Below are 19,025 nucleotides of genomic sequence, written 5' to 3'. Positions count from 1 at the left end.
TGCTCACAGGCGTGTGTGTGTATGTGTGTGTGTGCATACCTGTGGGCTGGTGGCGACATGCGTCAGGTACAGTAAGTTGTTCTGCCGAGGAGACAGGTGAGGATACGTCACTGTAAGGTCAAGGGGCGGGGTCACCATATCACCTGACTTCTCCACCTAAAGACGTGAGATAGAGAGGTAGAGCGAAATAGAGAATTACATTTTTTTTACTAGTATACTGAACCGTGTCTGGATTACCAGACATCTGCATCATACAATCTCTGGCAGCAGATGTTACCGTGTAGGTGATGTTGACCTCCTCTCCAATCATCCTGGTGTCATTGAACAGACTGGAAAACTGTTCACCCTCTTTTACAACAACGTGTTCGTCCACAGGCCGCCTAGAAGATGCATTTTTTAAAAAGGATCAGATTTTGTCCTCACTCAGAGTTTCAGATACAGACCGATGTTCAGGTATCAAATATACAAACAGGCTTTGAAAAAGAAGAAGAACGCTTGCAATATAAAAGACAATATCTCTGGTTCTGCCGCATCTATCTTGATCCTTTCTCTTTTTAGCTGTTATAGAAGTGCAGTGGTAAATCTGTGCAGGACTCTTTAAAGGTTATATAATTCATTCCCCTAATGACTTTAACAAACCTATGCTGATTGATTTTTGGCCACTCAGAAGCAGCACAATAAGCTGTAAATACAACACTGACATACAGCATTAAAGTGTAAGTGTAGCACAGAGTCGCCAATTTAGACATCCAGCAGGTACGTAGCAACACTATCATTCATTTGAGTTATATTTGGGTCCTGCTGCTGAATGTAAGTCCAATATCACTCTGTTTTAGCTCTGTTTTTGGTCACCTCCAGAGTTAACAATCTGGCTTTCTAGCTGCTAAATGCTCCACCATGTTCACCACCTGGTTGCTAACTTTGTCATTCTGCTGTTTGATGCTGAGAAAGTCGTGCACAGTGGGTTTTTAGAGCTTTTCCACTGAAAACACTCTGATGAGAGCTGTGAGAGAAAACTAAAACAGTAAAGATTTGGGCTCTAAAGCCAAAACAATGAGCTCAAAGACGCTAAAACGCTACATAGAGTTGAGGGAAACTGCAGAGTCAGGTGATAATTCTCTGTGGTTTCATCACTATATTACTATAAAGGACAACTATCACATACAAGTAGTCATGTAATCTATTGTTAATTGATTAATTGAAAAGCACCAGTGCCTCATTGTACAGGTGTACCAGGTTGTCACACACAGGTGTAACTTATAGTTATATATCAATAATGACTGCATTCCATTTAGATGAATAGAACGGGGCTATCACTAATGTTATTTGAAACACCTGTGCTTTTCCTGCTTTGACAAGTCAAAATGTTCACCATGACAGGGCTACAGAGACCAGTATTGTCAGTTGCTACAGCGTAGCAGACGAGCAGACCACCTGATCAGTAACAAGTCCAGCTACTCACACTGAGAATATGAGTCCGGCTTCATACGTCACAGGGATGGAGATCTGCACCGCGTTGTCATTCAGGGTAGAAGGCAGCTCCTCGCTGTCACTATGGGAGATTTACAAACAAATATATACAATTCCAAAGCACAGTGTGTAAAACTGACGCGCAAATTCAGCCTTGATTGCAAACAGAAGCTGAAACTGTGCTGATTCTCTCACCTTGTAGCTGTCACGTTGATCTGAATTATCTCCTGAATGTGTTTAGGATTGACCTCGAATTTCACTTTGAAATTTTCCTGTGGGTATTAGATCACATCAGATCTTGCATTAGCAGCAGTGAAGATAAAAGTAAAATATAACTAAAATATCTATGTAGCCTGGATTTGACAGTGTGCTGAAACTAACCTCTACATTGCTTCCCAAGAAGGGGTATCCAACAGCACACTCCACTTTGGTGTCATTCAGAGTGCACGCCTTCTCCGGCTGATAACACAAAACAAAACACACGTCATCGCACAAATCTCAACCTACCCTTATACTAAATATGCAGACGGACAAGTTCAAGAAATCTCACCTCTACTTTAACGTAGTTGATGTTGGCCGTGAAGCTGAGGGTGACTTTAGTGTTGTATGCGTTGTCTTTGCTGTTTCTAATGTTGATGTTCACCTCGATCTTGTCTTTCTGCGCTTTGATCAGCATTCTGGAGAAGTGAATGAAAAGTGTCAGCAGCTCGCGTGTGATGCACACATCTCCCCACCAGGGTGCAGTCATGCATTGGAACAGGTCGCTGCTAATAAGGTTGAACTGCTGTGCTGTGAGTGACTTAAGTGTACAACTACAACAAAGTCGGGCTTAAAACAATATCCAAATGCCCATATGCATGCTGAAAGAGTTCTTGGTGGCTGTAATTGTTTTTCCTGTCCCTACCGGTCATGGAGAAGTCTGTTGCTAATGTAGTTCATTCTAATGGAAGTGATGGGAGATAAATCCAGCATCTTTCTGTGCAAAAATGCATTTCAGAGCTCAGCTGAAGCCAATATGGGGCTGCAGCTGTTCTTGTCTAGCTAGGTGGATATCCTCCAAAGTCTTTTTAGTACGAAATTCCCTCTCTGTGGAGTTTGTGGACTATCCCTCCACTCCAGACCAGCAAGGAAACACTGTTCCAATTTTATTTGGCCAACTCAGACTGCTGAAACTTCATATCACTTTGAATTTTTTGCATAGAAAGAGGATTCTGGACTTTCCCTTCATCTCTTTCACTGAAATCTCATGATGAAGGGATCTCTTTGTGGCCTGTATGGACAGGAGGAACAATTACAGCAACCACTAACTCTTTCAATGTACATATGGGCATGCTGGCATAAATGTGACCATATGCTTTAATGCAACTTCCACTTACCTTTTTACACTAGGCTCGGCTTTGAGAGAGAGGTCAGCGATGCACTTCTCATCGCTTCCACAGTCCACTAAGGGAATCTACGAGATAGAGACGTATGTTTTCAAGTAATGCAAACACATGAAAGTCTCCCTAAGGGCCCATACGGAGTGCAGTATGATGTATGTGCAGGGTTTAGCAATGGGAGGCCTTGCTTGGTCTCACTGTCACACTGAACCCACCCTATGGGCCCTGCCACCGACAAGCTGGCCAATCTAGGTGGTTGTAGCTGTAAACACAGTTGGCATAATGTTCAGTTTTTGTTTGAACTGTTTTAGAGAGGTGTTAATTCAACTATATGGCCATTTGAAGGCTGCAATTTGTGATGCAGCTGAATTGTATTTCAATACAGACAGGTGTTTCTATTATTTTGTCCACCCCATTTATATCAATGGGGGTGGTCTAAATCCCTATTTTGCAGAGTTTAAGTTGCATATTTGAATCTCCATAAATAGGATGTAGCTAATGTAAAGTCAAAAAATACTGGAGGACAAAAATGAACAGCATTTGCATGTTAAAGGTCCAGTTTGGCCCCATCTATGGCCAGTGTTTGGTTTGTCCATTCTGGGCCACTGTAGAAACATGGTGGTGCAACATGGCAACTCTCTGAAAGAAGACCCGCTCCCTCCGTGGATATAAAGAGCACTGGACTTTAATTGGGATTTTTCAATGAGAAGGGAACAGTAGATGTCATTTTAAGATACTATTGATTATTCAAAGCACTGTATCTTCACATGCATTAAAACTATAAGATAAGATATATTTTTATTGTCCTCGTGGAGAAATTTTTCCTGCACTTTGTCCAGCTGCAGTTTACAGGTGTAACAGAAAAGAGAGAACCAAACAAGAAAGTGCAGCAGTGACATACTTCACAGAAGTAAATATATACATGTATATAAACAAGAGTATATTAAAAATATATAAATACACACACACACATATATATATACATATATATACACACATATGTATATACATACATACATATACACACCTATATACAAGAGAGATATAAACAGATTATATTGCATCTATTTTGGAATAGATTCTTAAAATACTATAATATTCAGAAGTTCCTCTACAGAAACGAGCGGGATAAATCAGAATCAAAACTGGCTGCTGCTGCTGTTGTGTATTTGTTTGTACTCTGGAAGGGTGCATTCAAATGACCTTAATTTCCTTTCCCTTTTCCCCCAGAGTGCTTGAGGGTCACTGTCGCTCTTGTTTCCATTCTCAATGCTCTCCCACCGGACTGGTAAGATCAACAGCATCCACTCTCCCAAGACAGGACGAGAGACTAGAATCTCATATGCTGCACAATGTCAAAAGACAAACGGCAGCATCCGTTTGATGACTTCCCCCTTTCTGTGTGTGTGTGTCCCTTCTCTTCCTTTCAATAACAATAACAGGAGAGGTCCTAACAACGCTTCCTCGCATAAGTGTGTAAGTGCAGCGTGCATTGCTGCTACGAGGCCATGTGATACTGATGGAGTCAGGATGTGACTGGAGGAGGTGGTGTTGTCACTACAGTGCATTTCACGCACTCAGGCTTTAATTGCATGCTTGGTTGCATGTTGAAGCTGAATTCTCATGTAGTATTTTCCCACTTTATCTGAACACATCACTCATTGCAACAATTATCTGGAAAGCCTCCTGTTAGAACAACTATGCATGTGGGAGTGTGGGAAGACTCTCCTGCCTGTTGGTGTTGACACACTAATGCGGTCTGAGGAAACACTGAAGGATGGCAGTCAGCTGTTGCAGATGCTAATGTGCTGTAACTGCAGCACGTTCTGAGCCAGACAAGAACACCTCACTTCTAACTCTTGGATTATAGAGACAGACAGACGGAAGACATTTTAGACGAGGTTCAAATCCTTCCTGTCTGTGACTTTAATGCCAGGTTCAGACTACACAATATTTTCGTCTGTAACAATGGCCGCTGTGTCAGATTAGGCGATTATAGAGTCATAAATTCTTGCCGTGTCTTGGCTGAGAGACATGACAGACGACATGTCGCTCCAACAGACTGTATAAAACATGGACGCAGTCTCTGTGACGTTGCCCATAGGTTTCTGAAGATCCATTGTGAAGCTCAGTGTCGCCGTCCTGGACTCTGCCAAACTCCTGGCAAAGAGGTGGAGCGTGGATGGAGCTGAGACTGGCCGAATGAAGCCTGGTTGCTGATTGCCCTTAATTATGCATAACTTTAAATCCTAATATAATCTAAATGAGTGAGTTGCATAGTTCACCCCCTGTGCATTTGTCATGAATGGGAAAATAGCAACAGAGACGAAAACCAGGCTGTAAACATACTTATTTCTGCTGTAAAGTTGGGCCCTTTAATATGGGGGTCTATGGGGATTGACTTGCTTTTGGAGACCCAGCATAAAACTAAATATAATACATAAAACTACTTACTGTTGGCAGTCGATGCTTTGAAGTGCAGAGAGAGACTCTTACAAGTGATATAAAAAAAAAGTCTTACTGTTTTATTGATGGATCTGGGAAGGCTTTCATCCAGAACGGGGCCTTGGTCCTCATCAGCCAGTCCAAACTCCAAAGACACCATGAGAGGATCTCGGAAGTCCAGACGGGCCTGTCGAGGAAAAGGGGGATGGATGAGGAGTGGGAATAAAAGTTGGAGGAGGATAAAGAGGATGAGAAAGAAAACAAGAAGAACTTAAAGATCCAACACCCCGTGGTCCACCCACACAGGCAATTCAGTTATTTGGCAGATTAGACGTCTGCTTAGGGCTATGTGGGTGCGTACAGATCACAATGGAAGTCATATCATTCTGACTGTAAATATGATTCTGAGCTTTTAGGCAGTGATGACACTTGGCAAAAATAACTACAGAAATGGCAAACTGGCTGCAAAGTCTCCATCGCTAAATTAAATCCAGTTTTAATACTAATGCAATCCATCCAGTTAATTTAAAGTGTCTTTGCACCTGGTTTCACTTGGTGACAAACTGTCCCACATACATACATAACAATGCAGATGTCTGTGTTATTGTGTTGTTTGGCTACGTGGCTGAGAAGAGGTCTCATCGACCAGAATTACTGGAACAACCTGTGTGGGTGCAGGGCCTTTGCATCATTGAAAGATGCAGATGCAAAGGCCCTGCATTTGAAGGAGCTGCTTCACTCTGGTATGACACATCAACATTTGGCACAGGCTCAACTAAAGAGCATAACATGAGGAGCACATGACGGGCTTGAATCCAGGGTTCCTTCATGTTTATTCATTCAAAATTGCACACTTTTCCAGACTCAACTCAACTTCCAGCTAGATTTTTCAGATCATATTTGACGTCTGAGTTGAAATAGCAAGATGTTTATTATGTAAAAGGTTTTACATATTGCCACATTGCGTCTGGATGTGGTCCAGTTCTGAGGCTCTTGGGGCAGAGTGTTCTGCAGACTGTGATGATCAGCCGTTAAGGCAACTCTGTGCAGGAGAATGTCACACTTCTCGCTTGGACGCCATCATGCTCGCTCTGGCCTGCGCTCTCTCACACAGTGGTAAACATTTTGACCGCTGCTGCCGCCATGAAAAACACTCTGCTTGTATCATCAGTTTATTTTTTCAGAAAACAAAATAGGGGCTATAGTCTACAAACACAAATATTTTTCCATACTTCTTTTTCAATACTTATCCAGACATTCAAATTAATAAAATTAAATTTCATAGTTTTACAAACTGCATAGGAACGCTGAGCCAGTAAAGATTGTGCCCCTTGCTTACAACATACAATCTTCTTTACTACTAAGCACTGCGTTGTGGCCTGTACTCAGCTATGTTGGACAGTTAGCCACATTTGTGCATCTATTTACAGTGAATACAGTAAATCAATGCTGCTGTTCCAAGACAGAAATACTGACGTTGATCAGGCAAAGGAAGTTTAGAATAAAGCAGACCTAATTTGTTTTTAATCTGAGGCTTTCCTTACTGTTTATCGTGTGATGTGCACTTAAAACAAACTGGAGGCACTGCTTCAGTGTTAAGCGGTTAGATCTGTTCAGGTCTGGCTCATCCTGGACTCAGGTAGGATAGCTGTGGTGCTTCTTGCGTTGGGTACAAACTCTCTGACCCCTGAAGACCTCTGCCCTAGACTAAGAGGGAAATTTGTGCACAAACTGGCGCATGAGAACAGAGCAGGTATTCATACTCAGCACACACAGCAACACCAGCTGTTTCCACTGATTAGTTCCTCTGTCTCTCGCCTAGGGGCAGCTAATCAGAGAAATCCATTGCTGCAGTCAACGGCTGGAATGAGAAAATTCGTGGATATGGCTTGAAATGCCACATTGCTTGAGATCAGATTAACCGTATGTGGTGTAGTCATAACACAAAGGTTTCTACTGTGATGAACAGTCTGCGATGTGCTTGTTATGCCACTAGTAGAAATCTTCCTCGACCCGAGATTATCACGTTGTCACATTCTTAAAACAGCCAATTCGCTCTCTCTTGTTCCCTCTGTCCTCTTTCTCATTCTCTCGCCAACTCTCCAAGTGCCTGCAGATGATTTATCACTCGGAGCAGCACGGGGCTGTACTCGGCATGCTTTGATCAGAACGGGTCTGTTTCATGTTAGAACCAAAGTCTTCCTGCTCTGCATAAGGCCTCTCACAGCTTTGTCCTGTCTCCTTTCTGGCTCAAAACACCATTTACATATCCAACAAGCCTAGATTATAACTTTCATGAATGAATGTCACAGAAAGTGGAACATTCAGTTGATCTGAGTGCTGTGTCTTGTGGATGCGGAGCTAAAAATCTAGGTCTGGGGTGGATTTCTTTACAGGTATGAAAGTATAAGTAAGATCAGAGTACTTGCCGACATCATGAAGGTTTCTTGCACACATTTCCTCTCTCTGTCTTTGATGGTGAAGCTCCTGGTAATCCTACGATCACTTTTATCGTCCAAGTCAATGAACGAGGCCCTGGCTTTTGCACGCAGAGCATCTAGAGTCAGATCGTAGCGGATCTCTGCAGGACACAGCAGATAAGACAACATAGAGTCATGAAACACGACAACTCTGACAGTGAGCAGGGAGAAGAATGAATAAGTGAATCAACACAGGATGCTGAACGGCTCACCTGCAGCAAAGTTTAAGTCCTGCTGGTCAGATTTGATAACGTAGGCAAAACACACTTCAGTTGTCACACACACAGACTTGCGTCCCCCATGTTCACACTGATACTGAGACTGCTGCAGGTTGATTTTAGCAGGGTCGAAAGTCATGTTGGCACGAAGCTCTGCAACATCTCTGGACCTGGCGAAATGAAACAATTATGCCAACTTCCAGCAAACAGCGTATGCGTGCTGAACTGTGCGCATGCATTTACTTTCTCAAAGAGAGGAACAAGAAACGGATGCATCTTGAGCTTAAAACTTGGCCTCAACTCTCCCTATCAAACTGTTGAGCTTTCTAAAACACAGCCAACAGTACAGGAAGAACAGCCGCCTGCTGCCAAATCTTATTTAAACTCTAAGCCACTTGGGAGATGGAGTTTTCACACAGTTAAGCTGAGCATCTGCCAATAGAAACTGTGGGAGAAGTTAAAGGATGGTGTGGGCTGATGTTTGCGGGCTGAAGTCTGTGGGCTGGTGTCCAGCAGTATGTAGCCAGAGGTTTTAACAGAGAGATCATTAGGAAGTTGCTGGTCTCAAGCCTATAAGCCCAGCGGGACATGCACAGCTGTCCAAACCCAAGTAAAAGACTACAAAACGGACATGTAAGATGATGTCTCCGGGATACAGACACTGCTGCGGGTAATGATTCAAGTGGAAATGTGTAGTTCTACGAGTGAGTGCTTATATGTGAGGATGGGCCGTGTCTCACCAGAATAGTGAAGCCCCTCCCAGACCTCCGATGGTAACATCAGTGATTCCATCTCCATTTAGATCCATGACTCCATGTATGGACTGACCGAAGAACTTCACCTTTTCACCGTCCCCACCTGCAGGGATATGCTAAAGAGACACCACAGGACCAAGCAGAGCTCATTACAGGGACACTCAGACTTATTTCAATGTGGCATATTTTCCATAAATGTGGCTACTGTGGCTCTATGGGTCATGCTAACGTTGCTCTTGCCACCTCTGCTGTTTGGCTCCGTGCAGCTTTCCAGATAAACATGATTTTTACATGAATTATTTCAAACACTCATCTGACTGAAAGTAAACAGCAGCTGCCTGTAACAGCCATCAGAGCTAACTGCACAGGGATGTACATTGGAGTCTGCTTGTCAGCTGACCATGTTCTTTCACACATGCAGGTTTGTTTCAATATGTGAGACTGATTTACGAATTATTACAGGGACGATCACGAGTCATTTCACTTTGATGGCCGAGCTAAGTGAAATGGAGGCAGACGCAGAAAACTAAGCGGACCGTCCTGCAAGATGCTGATACTTCAGGAAACTCCTGGTGTTCCTACGGTCACTGCTCTCCACAGCTGACTAAGGAGGAAAACGTCTGCTACCGGGTGTGGGACCTGTTGATGCCAGACTTGGAGAGTGATCCCAGCTGTTTAAGCTACAACAAATGAATTTGCGGCTCTGACCAACACCGTAAACCTGGAGAATGTGTTTCACCTCAGCAAACACCTCGCCGTGAAAAGACACACGGAAAATGGAACTGCATGTGTGACCCATCTGTAATAAACACGAGCAACTGGTCGAAGATTTTCCGACATTACAATGGTAACGTTAGCTGAGAGAAAGACATGCGGATGATCCTGGAGATCCCTCTGCAGATCCCTATGGCTATACCAGACAGCTACTTTTTACGTTTATTGTGTTCCGAATCGGGACAAGAATTTGAAATGATTCATGTAAAAATCGGGTTAATTTGGAAAGCTGTGGGAGATGACACAGCTTGCCCTGATATATTTCATTTTGCATGAGTTTTTGTTTCCCTGAATCTCTATAACAGTGAATGCAAAGTCAGCACAACCCACAGAGACACAGAGGTCACATTTATGACAACTGTAATTTTCCTTTAATCTAAATAAGCAATCATAGATCTTTTGTTGTAAAAACTTTAGTAAGTGGCACAGAAACTGTTTTCACCTGTACAAATTTCTCTTTCAGTGACGTCTTATCTCCATGATAGATGTAGACGGCCCCTCGGTGGTCGTTCTCAAAAGGTGCACCGATCGCCACATCATTAAACCCGTCAAGGTTGAGATCTGATACGGCTGCAATGGCTGTACCAAACCGGGCACCGCATGGTTCATTTTTATTAGTGCAGCTGGCTGAGCGGGCAGTACAACAGGACTGATTGACAGGCTTTAAAGTGAACTCGTGCTCAAACTGGTTGTCCTGGAAACAACAACGATAAAACAAGAAATGATAGTCGTCACCATCACAATCTTCTCAGTGCAAACTTCTGTAGAATCACACACGCACACACACTCAAGGATGCACACAAACACAGAAAATACATAGTTTTCAATATTCTGTACCTGGTTTAGTTTGTAGACGTAGACCTGCCCCTGCTCGTCTCTTTCTGTGCCCATGTACATTGGAGCTCCGACCAAGAGGAGATCCGTGTAGGAATCCCCATCCACATCCAAGGTCTGCAGGACGCTGCCGAAGTAGGAACCAATCTGCACAGAGGAGTCAGAAATCATTCGTCAGAGTTGACCGTTAAAGCAATGAACTCGCTGAAGCACAAAATATCACTCAGCTGAACTTTACAGATGGGTTTCAGAGGACGGTCATCCGTGAGACTCATGTGAGAGACAGGGTAGAAAACAAACCAGCTCATGGATTTTACAAGGCGAGGAAATGCTTGTTTTAAGTAAGCTCACACTGCTGTTTTTAGGGAGATGTGCTATCATTTGTCAGGCTCTGTGATCAGTTCTTTGGTTTGTATCAGGTATATTTTGAGAAAACAGCAGGATTTTTCATTTATTCTGACATTTCTGATATCATATCCAGAATGAGGCAAGCTCTGTGCTCTTAACTTGTGCAGCAAGCAGGCAAACAGCAGGAATTTCATAGAGTATATGCTAACATTACTGTTTTTAATGCTAAGGTGTGAGAGGGGGCTTGTTTTGAACATGCAAGAACTACTGCAGCACAAAAATTGAGCTTTAAACAGTATTCTGACAGTCATTCCTGCAGGAATGAATATAAGCACATAGAACAGCACACAAGTTGAAAACCCACGGAACAACTGAGGCTCATCCAGACACCAAACTGAAAGGACTCACCTGTTCTCCTTTCAGTATCTGTGAGACAACAATGTTGTTCTTTTCATTCAGACGATAGATAACAACCCGGCCAGTGTGGTTGTACCGCGGTGCGCCTGTGATGTACAGCACTCCATCAGGGGTGGATGCTGACTGAACATCATAGCCTGAGGAGACATGTGCATGCTGTATTAAATCCAATGCATACATAAGCAGGCATCACCAGGAATGTGTCATGCGGTATAGGCACTTAACGATGGCATGAGAAAAACACTCCCAGTCCCACTTTGTGTGATATTTTTAAATGCTTCTTCAGCCAGCTGTTTACATCTCACTGTGTGGAGGAAACTATAAAACACTTCTGGAAACTGGCAGGACACACTCACAGACAAGCACACAAAGGCTATGTATGCGGTCAGACCTTCAGGTATGAGCATATGCCAACAGCTGAGTGTACGGTCCGCGAGCCTGGACCCACCAGTGCTCTTTCTAATGACATGTTGATTAAATAACTTGATATTAAGATGCTGTGGTTGCTCTGTGAGCCATAAAAGGCAGAGAGAGAAGAGCCTCTGTATATTATCTATGTGACAGAGAGAGAGGCTGTCAAAGTTTGACAAATTACATATCTGACTCCTCCCTGCAAGAGAAACTCCATATTTATTGTGCAGCTGTTTCACTTAATCTCTTGACAGATAACCTCTCTCTCTCTGTTTAACACAAAAGCACTCAGCTCACAGAGAGTTGTTCATGCAAATGTGAAAACTGCACTCCACAGTGTCTAGTCTCCGTATTTTATTCATCTTACCAACAGGTGCATGTATTTGTTTTATTGCATAAAGCCCCTGAATCTTCACTGTTTCACCATAATATTAAAAACTTCATAAGAAAACATTAGTTAAAAACAACTTTCAGGTGTTTATTTTCACATGTTATCAATTAATCAAGAGTTTAACACTCAAAGACACAGCTTATCTGCTTTCAGAACTGCGTGTGTGTGGTGTGATCACATCTCATTGACATAACTAAGCAACCCACCAACAACTGTCATCAGATTCTGAGTCAAATACTGCTAAATTCTGATTGGTGCACAGGATTATGTAACATCACCTTTTCCTTAACTTAACCTCCACCCACCTCAAACCGGTGAGGGGAGCACAGAGAAAACAGTACAGAGAAAAATTTGAAACAACCAAAACTGTTCTATCTTAGAGCAGACAATGTGTGTATGTCACAGATGTGTTAAGGGAGCTGGATGTCGTAAATGTGTCCCAGTGGCAATTACTGGTACTGCAACGAAAAAAAATCTTTTCGGTGGAAAAAGAAAAATAACCTCTGTTGCAATGAAAACTACAAAAGGGAACAAATTCAATAGATAGTGTAATAGAGTTACTTTAAATGTCATTAAAAAAGTGCTCCAAAAATGTGGATTTCATGTAAAGTTACTCTTTAAAGCTGTTGGCAGGACACCTCAAATTGCAAACAAGGTCAGTTATTACTCTTTCTAGGTTTTAGATTTGTAAAACTTTCCAAAAAACTTTGCCTAAAAATGTACTTTTCTGTCTATGGGAATGTATTTGGGGCCAACAGAAAAAAAAACTCTAATGTGCATGTGCTGTGGGCTGCAACAGTTTTGGCTCATGTGCTCGGTGAGGAATTTTTTTTTACTGAAGTCCCAGGGTGCCATCTTTGAGTCCTGATTCCAGTGATACATCCATGGCTCATGTAGGATCCCATCACTCACAGAAAGAAGCTGATTAAGAAAATGTACTTTTGGGGCCTTTAAGAGTCAACTTACCGAGGTACCCAGCAAGTCCTTCGTACCCGGCCTCAGTATTTGGGTCGTAGAACTGCGTCTCTCCTGGAACGATTGTTCCTCCAGCAGTATGCATTACCACGGTCCCATTCCAGTCATACGCTCCCACTGCTCCCAGTAACACACCTTCCTGTGTGAAACAACAGAGCTGACATCAGGAACAGCCAGATATAATTCTGTCATCTTTAATGTGGTCCAACAGCAGTGATGGAAGAAGTACTCATATCCTTTAGTTAAGCAAAAGTAGTAATTAACCACAAAGCAAAAGTATTATCAGCAAAAATGTACTTTAAGTAACGAAGGTGAAAGTACTCATTCTGCAGAAAGGCCCCTTTAAGAGTGTCATTATTCCATATATAGCTGGAAATGTATTACAGATACATTAACAAGTAAGTGTTAAGTAGTGTTTACTGGTTTCTTAAATACTTTATATGCTTTTGGGTGCATTCATCTATCAAAAAATGCATTTCATTTCTTGAACATAAATGTGTGTATAAGGTACGTTATTTCCCTCTGACATGGAGTGAAGTATAAAGTAGCACAAAATGGAAATACTAACAGTACAAGTACCTTAAAATTGTGCTGAAGTACAGGACTACACCACTATCCTGAGAGACCAATCGCATAAATAGGGCTGAAAATTTTAATCACTTAATTGATTGACAGAAAGTTAATCCAAAATTTCGTAATTAAACATTTGAGTTGTTTATTAAGGAAATATTACAACCGTCCTGTGCGTTTCTTCTTTTTATATCTCGGTATATTGAAGGACTTTGTGTTTTGGACTGAACGCAAGCAATTTGACGATGTCACCTTTGGGAATTGTTATTTCATCGATCCAATGACAAAGCGAAAAAAAATATTAACATATCTATAATGTAATAATTAGTTGCAGCTGTCAATACACAGATTCACACAATCTTTGTTTTTTGTCTACCGGAAACAAAGTTATCTAATAGGAAGGGGAGGGGTCACACAGGACATAACATGTGTCATTACTCACAATGAACTGCGTCAAGAGGCTCTTTCCCTCTGCTGACCATTAAAGCAAGGCCTCATGTGTTTAGCACTGAGTGGAACAGCTCACTTTGGTTTTGTCTGGTTTTGTTAAGCTGAATGTGCCGGAGACAGCGACCGAGGAGGTGATAAACATGAGTCAGGGAGAGGAGCGTAAGGAGGGAGCCTGTTTGTTTTTAAATAGGCATAGGAAATACCTAATGAATGAATTCAAGAGGCGTGTGGAGGGGCTAAAGCAAGCATGTTGTTTCTACCGTAGTGATCAAATGCTTGAACCTCCCACACTCTCTCGCATGCTGTACATGCCTCGTGCTTGCATGTCTGCCTGTTTCGCACACACTCATGCAATCAGACAAAACACGGTCAGTCTGAGGTCTGCAGCAGTGCGAGCAGAGAGGACAGAGAGAGTCTGTGTCTGGAAACTTCTACTGACCGGTGTGAATCACCAAAGGGTTGAAGATGCACCAGAGATAACACTGTGGCATTGTGTCTGGACGAGTTCATTAATAGAGCAAACATCCACAGCCACACATGTGCTTGAAATAAACTAACCGCCTACGGACATGTAAACCTCGCTGTGATCTAAAGATATGATGCACTCATCTCAACTCGGTCCGGTTCAGTGAAGTCACAGAGTTTTACTTTGCAAATATGGTATTTGTGTATTCCTCTGAGATAGATAATTGGATTTAGACTTACTTTAGAAGTATGTGCACTAAACCCAGCCTGGGACATCTCCATCTCAAAGGAAGAGGTGAAATTTCCAGTTGTAGCTGAGGAAGGAAAAGTTCATTTTAATCTTTTTTATGTGAAAATAAACAGAACACAATGAAATGTTGCTAGTATCTCATTGTCCATCACTGATTAATTGTTGAATCAAAAGTGTATTTGCCAAGAAAATTGACAAACCAATGTCTTAAAAGGAAAGTGTGACATTTTGGGAAATACCCTTACTCATAACCTGATAAGACGAATAATACCACTCTCATATGCTACAGACAAGAGCCTGATGATTTGATTTGTACAAAAACAGAAGTGACTGTGACTATTTCTTGGTAAACAACACTCATGAGCCAGGCTAGCTGGTGTTCGCGCCATGCTAAATTAATCAGCGCTTGAGCTAGCTTCACACTTCACGCACAGAGGTGAGCGTGAAGAATTCTCCTAATGATTAAGGACAACAAATTGATCTAACTGTTAGTTGCAGGATGTTTTTTTTTTTTGTTAAATATATCAACATGTATCAAAGCTAGCTGTTTTCCTCTGTTTCCAGTCTTTGTGCTAAGGTAAGCTAACAGGCTGTAGCTTCTTATCTAACAGACAGCGGCATCGAGCTTCTCATCCAACTCTCATCAAAACAAGACTCCAGGAAGTCTGGCCAAGAAATAGTCCAGCACATAATCTATGTGAAACTACAAGCTGCACACATTAAACAAACAAGATATAGCCTACGTGCTAATCTAGCTGACTGTAGCCTCATATTTACTGTACAGACTTTAAGTTGGTGTCAGTCTTCTCATGTAACTCTCGGCAAGAAAGCTAATAAGCATACTTCCCAGAATGTCTAAGTATTTCTTTAAGGCTGCTGAGTGAGGATGACGGTGATGATGTGTTTATGTGTGTTTCAGGGGATACCTTCTAAGGCAAAAATCCTGCTTCCCAAAGCATCCACAATGGTCAACAAGGCCACCTCATCAGACACGTTGAAGAAGTGATCTCGTAACGGCTTGCTGGAGATGGACTCGATCTCCTTGATGAACTTCTGCACTTCGTCTGCACTTTTGTTCTGACGATTATAGTCTCCCAAAACCTGGAAACATCAAAAAACATTAACATCTTAACATCAGAGCTAATAAAAAGTGTGACTGAGTGAAAGAGTGATGATTAACTGATTCAATTCTAACTTAGATTTCAGAAACTGCACAATCACAGCAGTTAGTAAAGCAATGAAACAATGATTTCTGAAACACAGTACACACACGTTGATACAATCCATGAAAACAACATCAAGGTAGTTTGTACCCACAGCAATGCCAAACCTCTCGATGTTATCATCGTCACAGGCTGCCATGACCTTGTCGAGATTATAGAAGTCATGTGACTCTCCGTCAGTCACAATCACCATGACTTTCTTCACCCCAAGTCGCGCACCACGCTCTGGCATAAAGGCCTCCTTCCTGATGGGTAGAAATGTTCAAAATTCAGTCAAAAGAACACAACTAACTGAAACTGGTCCTTAATTAGAACCTACTTTGGCTTATTTCATGTCACCATGAGACTGATGGGAGATGCAGCTTTTTGCATGCTGCTTTTTCGAGTCACAACTTCCACCCAAAAAATAATGAGGCAAGCAAATATGAAATGACACCACATTGCTTTATTATGGACAGAGAAACTTATTTGGGGGCCCCAGAAGAAGGACCTGCAGTTGGGCCTCTGTTAACCCACTGGACCCAACAATACCTACCCTACATTATATGTACCCCTGCCCCTGTTTTCAGTGTTGACAGGCTTGCACCTACATGATGTGTGTATAACTAACTTCTTCAACCCAGTCAGTTGATTACACACAACTTCATTTGCAAATATGCACCACACAAGAACAATATAACCTAAAATAATTAAGATCTTAAAAAAAATCCTTTAGTGAGAAAAGTTGTGGTACATTCACTAACACTGACACTGACTCATGTGACATCATTGGAGGAAATTTATCAGACTATGCACAGCTTCTTCTGGAGCCTCAAAAGTCTTTTTTTTTTTTTTTTCAAAAATGACGTTTTACTCACATACACATTAGATTACATTAAAGCTCAGCTTTCGCTGCACGAGTTAAGCTTGGAAAACATCTATTATGTCAGAACGGATACATGTAGGACCATTCAGGGAACTTATATATGTCCAATGACAGCCCAATAAGAGGAGTGTTTTACAAATAAGAAGGCTTCATGATGACATCTAAGTAAAAGAGCCTTTCTGAGTCCGTTATCCAGCCTACTTTAAATGACACTGTCCCTTTGAAATGCCCATTAAACCTTGCCAGACCATGATGACTTGTATTATGGCCCAGCGTTGCTAGGCGTGCCCGAATTAGGGAGAGGGAGTTGATGTTGAATACCTGGCAGTATCAATGCCACGGAAAGTCATGGTCTTGAAGCCGGTCTGCTGAGGAAGATCCTCGACGAATGCGAGCAGAGCAGGAGTGTTGTCAAACTGGCTCAGGTTGACGCGGTGAGTCACAGTCTCACCATATGACACTATGCCCACCTGGAAAACACACAAACACACACGTTTCTCTACATTTATTTTTCCTTTTCTCTCCTTCAGTGCCCGTCTCTTCCCCGCTTCCCCTCCCAGACAGTCTGCTGAGGATGTGGTCGGGTCTGGTGGGGTTGATATGACACAATGTTCTTTATACAGAAGGCAGAGGACTTCAGCAGCCGTGGAAGATGTGACTTACAACCACTGGGCTCCACAGCGAGAAGACTTTCCAGTGTTTCCCTCTGGAAAACTCCACAAGCTCCAGGCCAGATCAATGTAACCATAATAAAAACTAACCACCCATTCGAAGAGCGATCCAAGACAAGAGGACAGAAATACACTCAAGGTATAACTTAGTAAGACAGAGGCTAAAATTACTTCAGAGATGAAAAAGGCCTCGTTTCATTAAGTCTGCTTTATGAAGGACATATTACAGTTTTTCTCACTGTTGGCATCATGTGGAAAATTCCATAATGGAGGGCATTTAAGTCATTAAACATAGTATAGCATGAAAAATCTTGAGCTGGCAGTAAATATGTTCCTTCATTCATCCTTTTTCTAATCTTATATAACCCATTTATCCATGCATTTATCCATTCGTGTTCGATTCCACAACCTTGTGTTTAACACTGCGCAAACACACACACACACATATGTTTAGGAAAAAAAGAGTAATTTCCAACAAACGTTTTAACTTTTAATAAAATCCTTTCATTCATTCATGCTACTGACCTGAGAGAGTTTAGGTCCGATCTCAATGTTCTCGATGAAACGTCGCAGGAAATCAATGATGCTGGACCAGGGGTAGATACTGTTAGATCCATCCAGAACTATCACGATGTCCAGCTCCTTCCCACACTCTGGAACAAAGCCAGAGGATATAGTTAATTAATGCTAAGTTTGGTTGTTGATTCCTCTGCATGCAGTTACAGGTTTAGGCTAGATTGGACTGATTTTATATACATTAGAAGACGGATGGTTGTTCTCGCTTAAATATCTGATTTTACGCCAAAGCAAGAAATTAGATTATGTAACACATCACAGTCTCTTCCTGTTTACTTGTGCCCACAGCAGACACACTACAGTGGCTCCAAATCAAACTGTACTGTGGGACTCCCCCCCAAAGGGTTGCAGGTTAAATCTGAGGGGGTCATGTGATTATTAACAGAACGTGAAAGCAGAGAAAACATATTTCTGCTACAGATTATGTCCACTGTGTTTAACTCTTATCTTTGTTGAATCTTGAATTACTGAATAATTTTAGTATAGTATAGTATAGTTTAGGATATTTTTAAAGGTATAGTATGACATTTTCAATTCAATTTACAGAACTTTATTTATACCCAGTGTGTGTAGCAGGACGTACACACATGCAACACAGAAATCTCAATTAAGAGAAATAACACAAAAAATAGTAAGAATGCAAATAAAAGTGTAAAAGCATAAAGTGAACATTAGCTCTAACTAAACTGTGCTGTAAAAATGAAGCTACAGCCAGCTATCTGTTAGCTTAGCTTAGCACAAAGAGCATGTTTAAAGCTCACTAATTAACACATTATTATTTTGCCACGTATGCAGAGGATTACAAATGCAAGGTTATGAACTACAAATAATCACATCTGTCTCATTGCAGAAGTTGCATTTTCACCATTGCTGTGCCATAGACATGAAGCAACTGGTCTTAAACAGGCTAATTTCATAGGTCCTTTAAATTCCGTGCAAAGATCTAAAAAATTCCATGAAGTTGCCCCATGTGAGTCGAGAAAGCAAAAATGTCCCTAAGGTCTGCACGATCTGTCAAGTGTCACACCTACTTCAGTTTAAAATCATACCGTAAGTCA

General features: G+C 41.8%; 1 protein-coding gene across 1 annotated transcript in view; it reads right to left on the bottom strand.

Moving 5' to 3' along the window:
* The window catches only part of itga1 (integrin, alpha 1), a 51,929-nt gene that overhangs the window by 4,477 nt on the left and 28,427 nt on the right, over positions 1-19,025 (bottom strand). The window contains exons 6-25 of the mRNA XM_041960099.1: positions 17,917-18,044; positions 17,042-17,190; positions 15,950-16,100; positions 15,559-15,733; positions 14,623-14,696; positions 12,889-13,036; positions 11,112-11,257; positions 10,359-10,502; positions 9,964-10,215; positions 8,733-8,863; positions 7,987-8,162; positions 7,724-7,875; positions 5,371-5,481; positions 2,847-2,923; positions 2,021-2,147; positions 1,852-1,929; positions 1,666-1,742; positions 1,463-1,552; positions 278-380; positions 40-156 (exon numbers count right to left, since the gene is read on the bottom strand). Coding sequence (XP_041816033.1) covers positions 40-156; positions 278-380; positions 1,463-1,552; positions 1,666-1,742; positions 1,852-1,929; positions 2,021-2,147; positions 2,847-2,923; positions 5,371-5,481; positions 7,724-7,875; positions 7,987-8,162; positions 8,733-8,863; positions 9,964-10,215; positions 10,359-10,502; positions 11,112-11,257; positions 12,889-13,036; positions 14,623-14,696; positions 15,559-15,733; positions 15,950-16,100; positions 17,042-17,190; positions 17,917-18,044 — 2,606 coding nt within the window. The remainder of the gene's footprint in view (positions 1-39; positions 157-277; positions 381-1,462; positions 1,553-1,665; positions 1,743-1,851; positions 1,930-2,020; positions 2,148-2,846; positions 2,924-5,370; positions 5,482-7,723; positions 7,876-7,986; positions 8,163-8,732; positions 8,864-9,963; positions 10,216-10,358; positions 10,503-11,111; positions 11,258-12,888; positions 13,037-14,622; positions 14,697-15,558; positions 15,734-15,949; positions 16,101-17,041; positions 17,191-17,916; positions 18,045-19,025) is intronic.

This window comes from Chelmon rostratus, chromosome 19 (assembly GCF_017976325.1).
Source record: "Chelmon rostratus isolate fCheRos1 chromosome 19, fCheRos1.pri, whole genome shotgun sequence".
NCBI classification, from domain to species: Eukaryota; Metazoa; Chordata; class Actinopteri; order Chaetodontiformes; family Chaetodontidae; genus Chelmon; species Chelmon rostratus.
The sequence above is the reverse complement of the archived record's forward strand: the minus strand, read 5'-3'. Positions and strand labels throughout refer to the sequence as shown.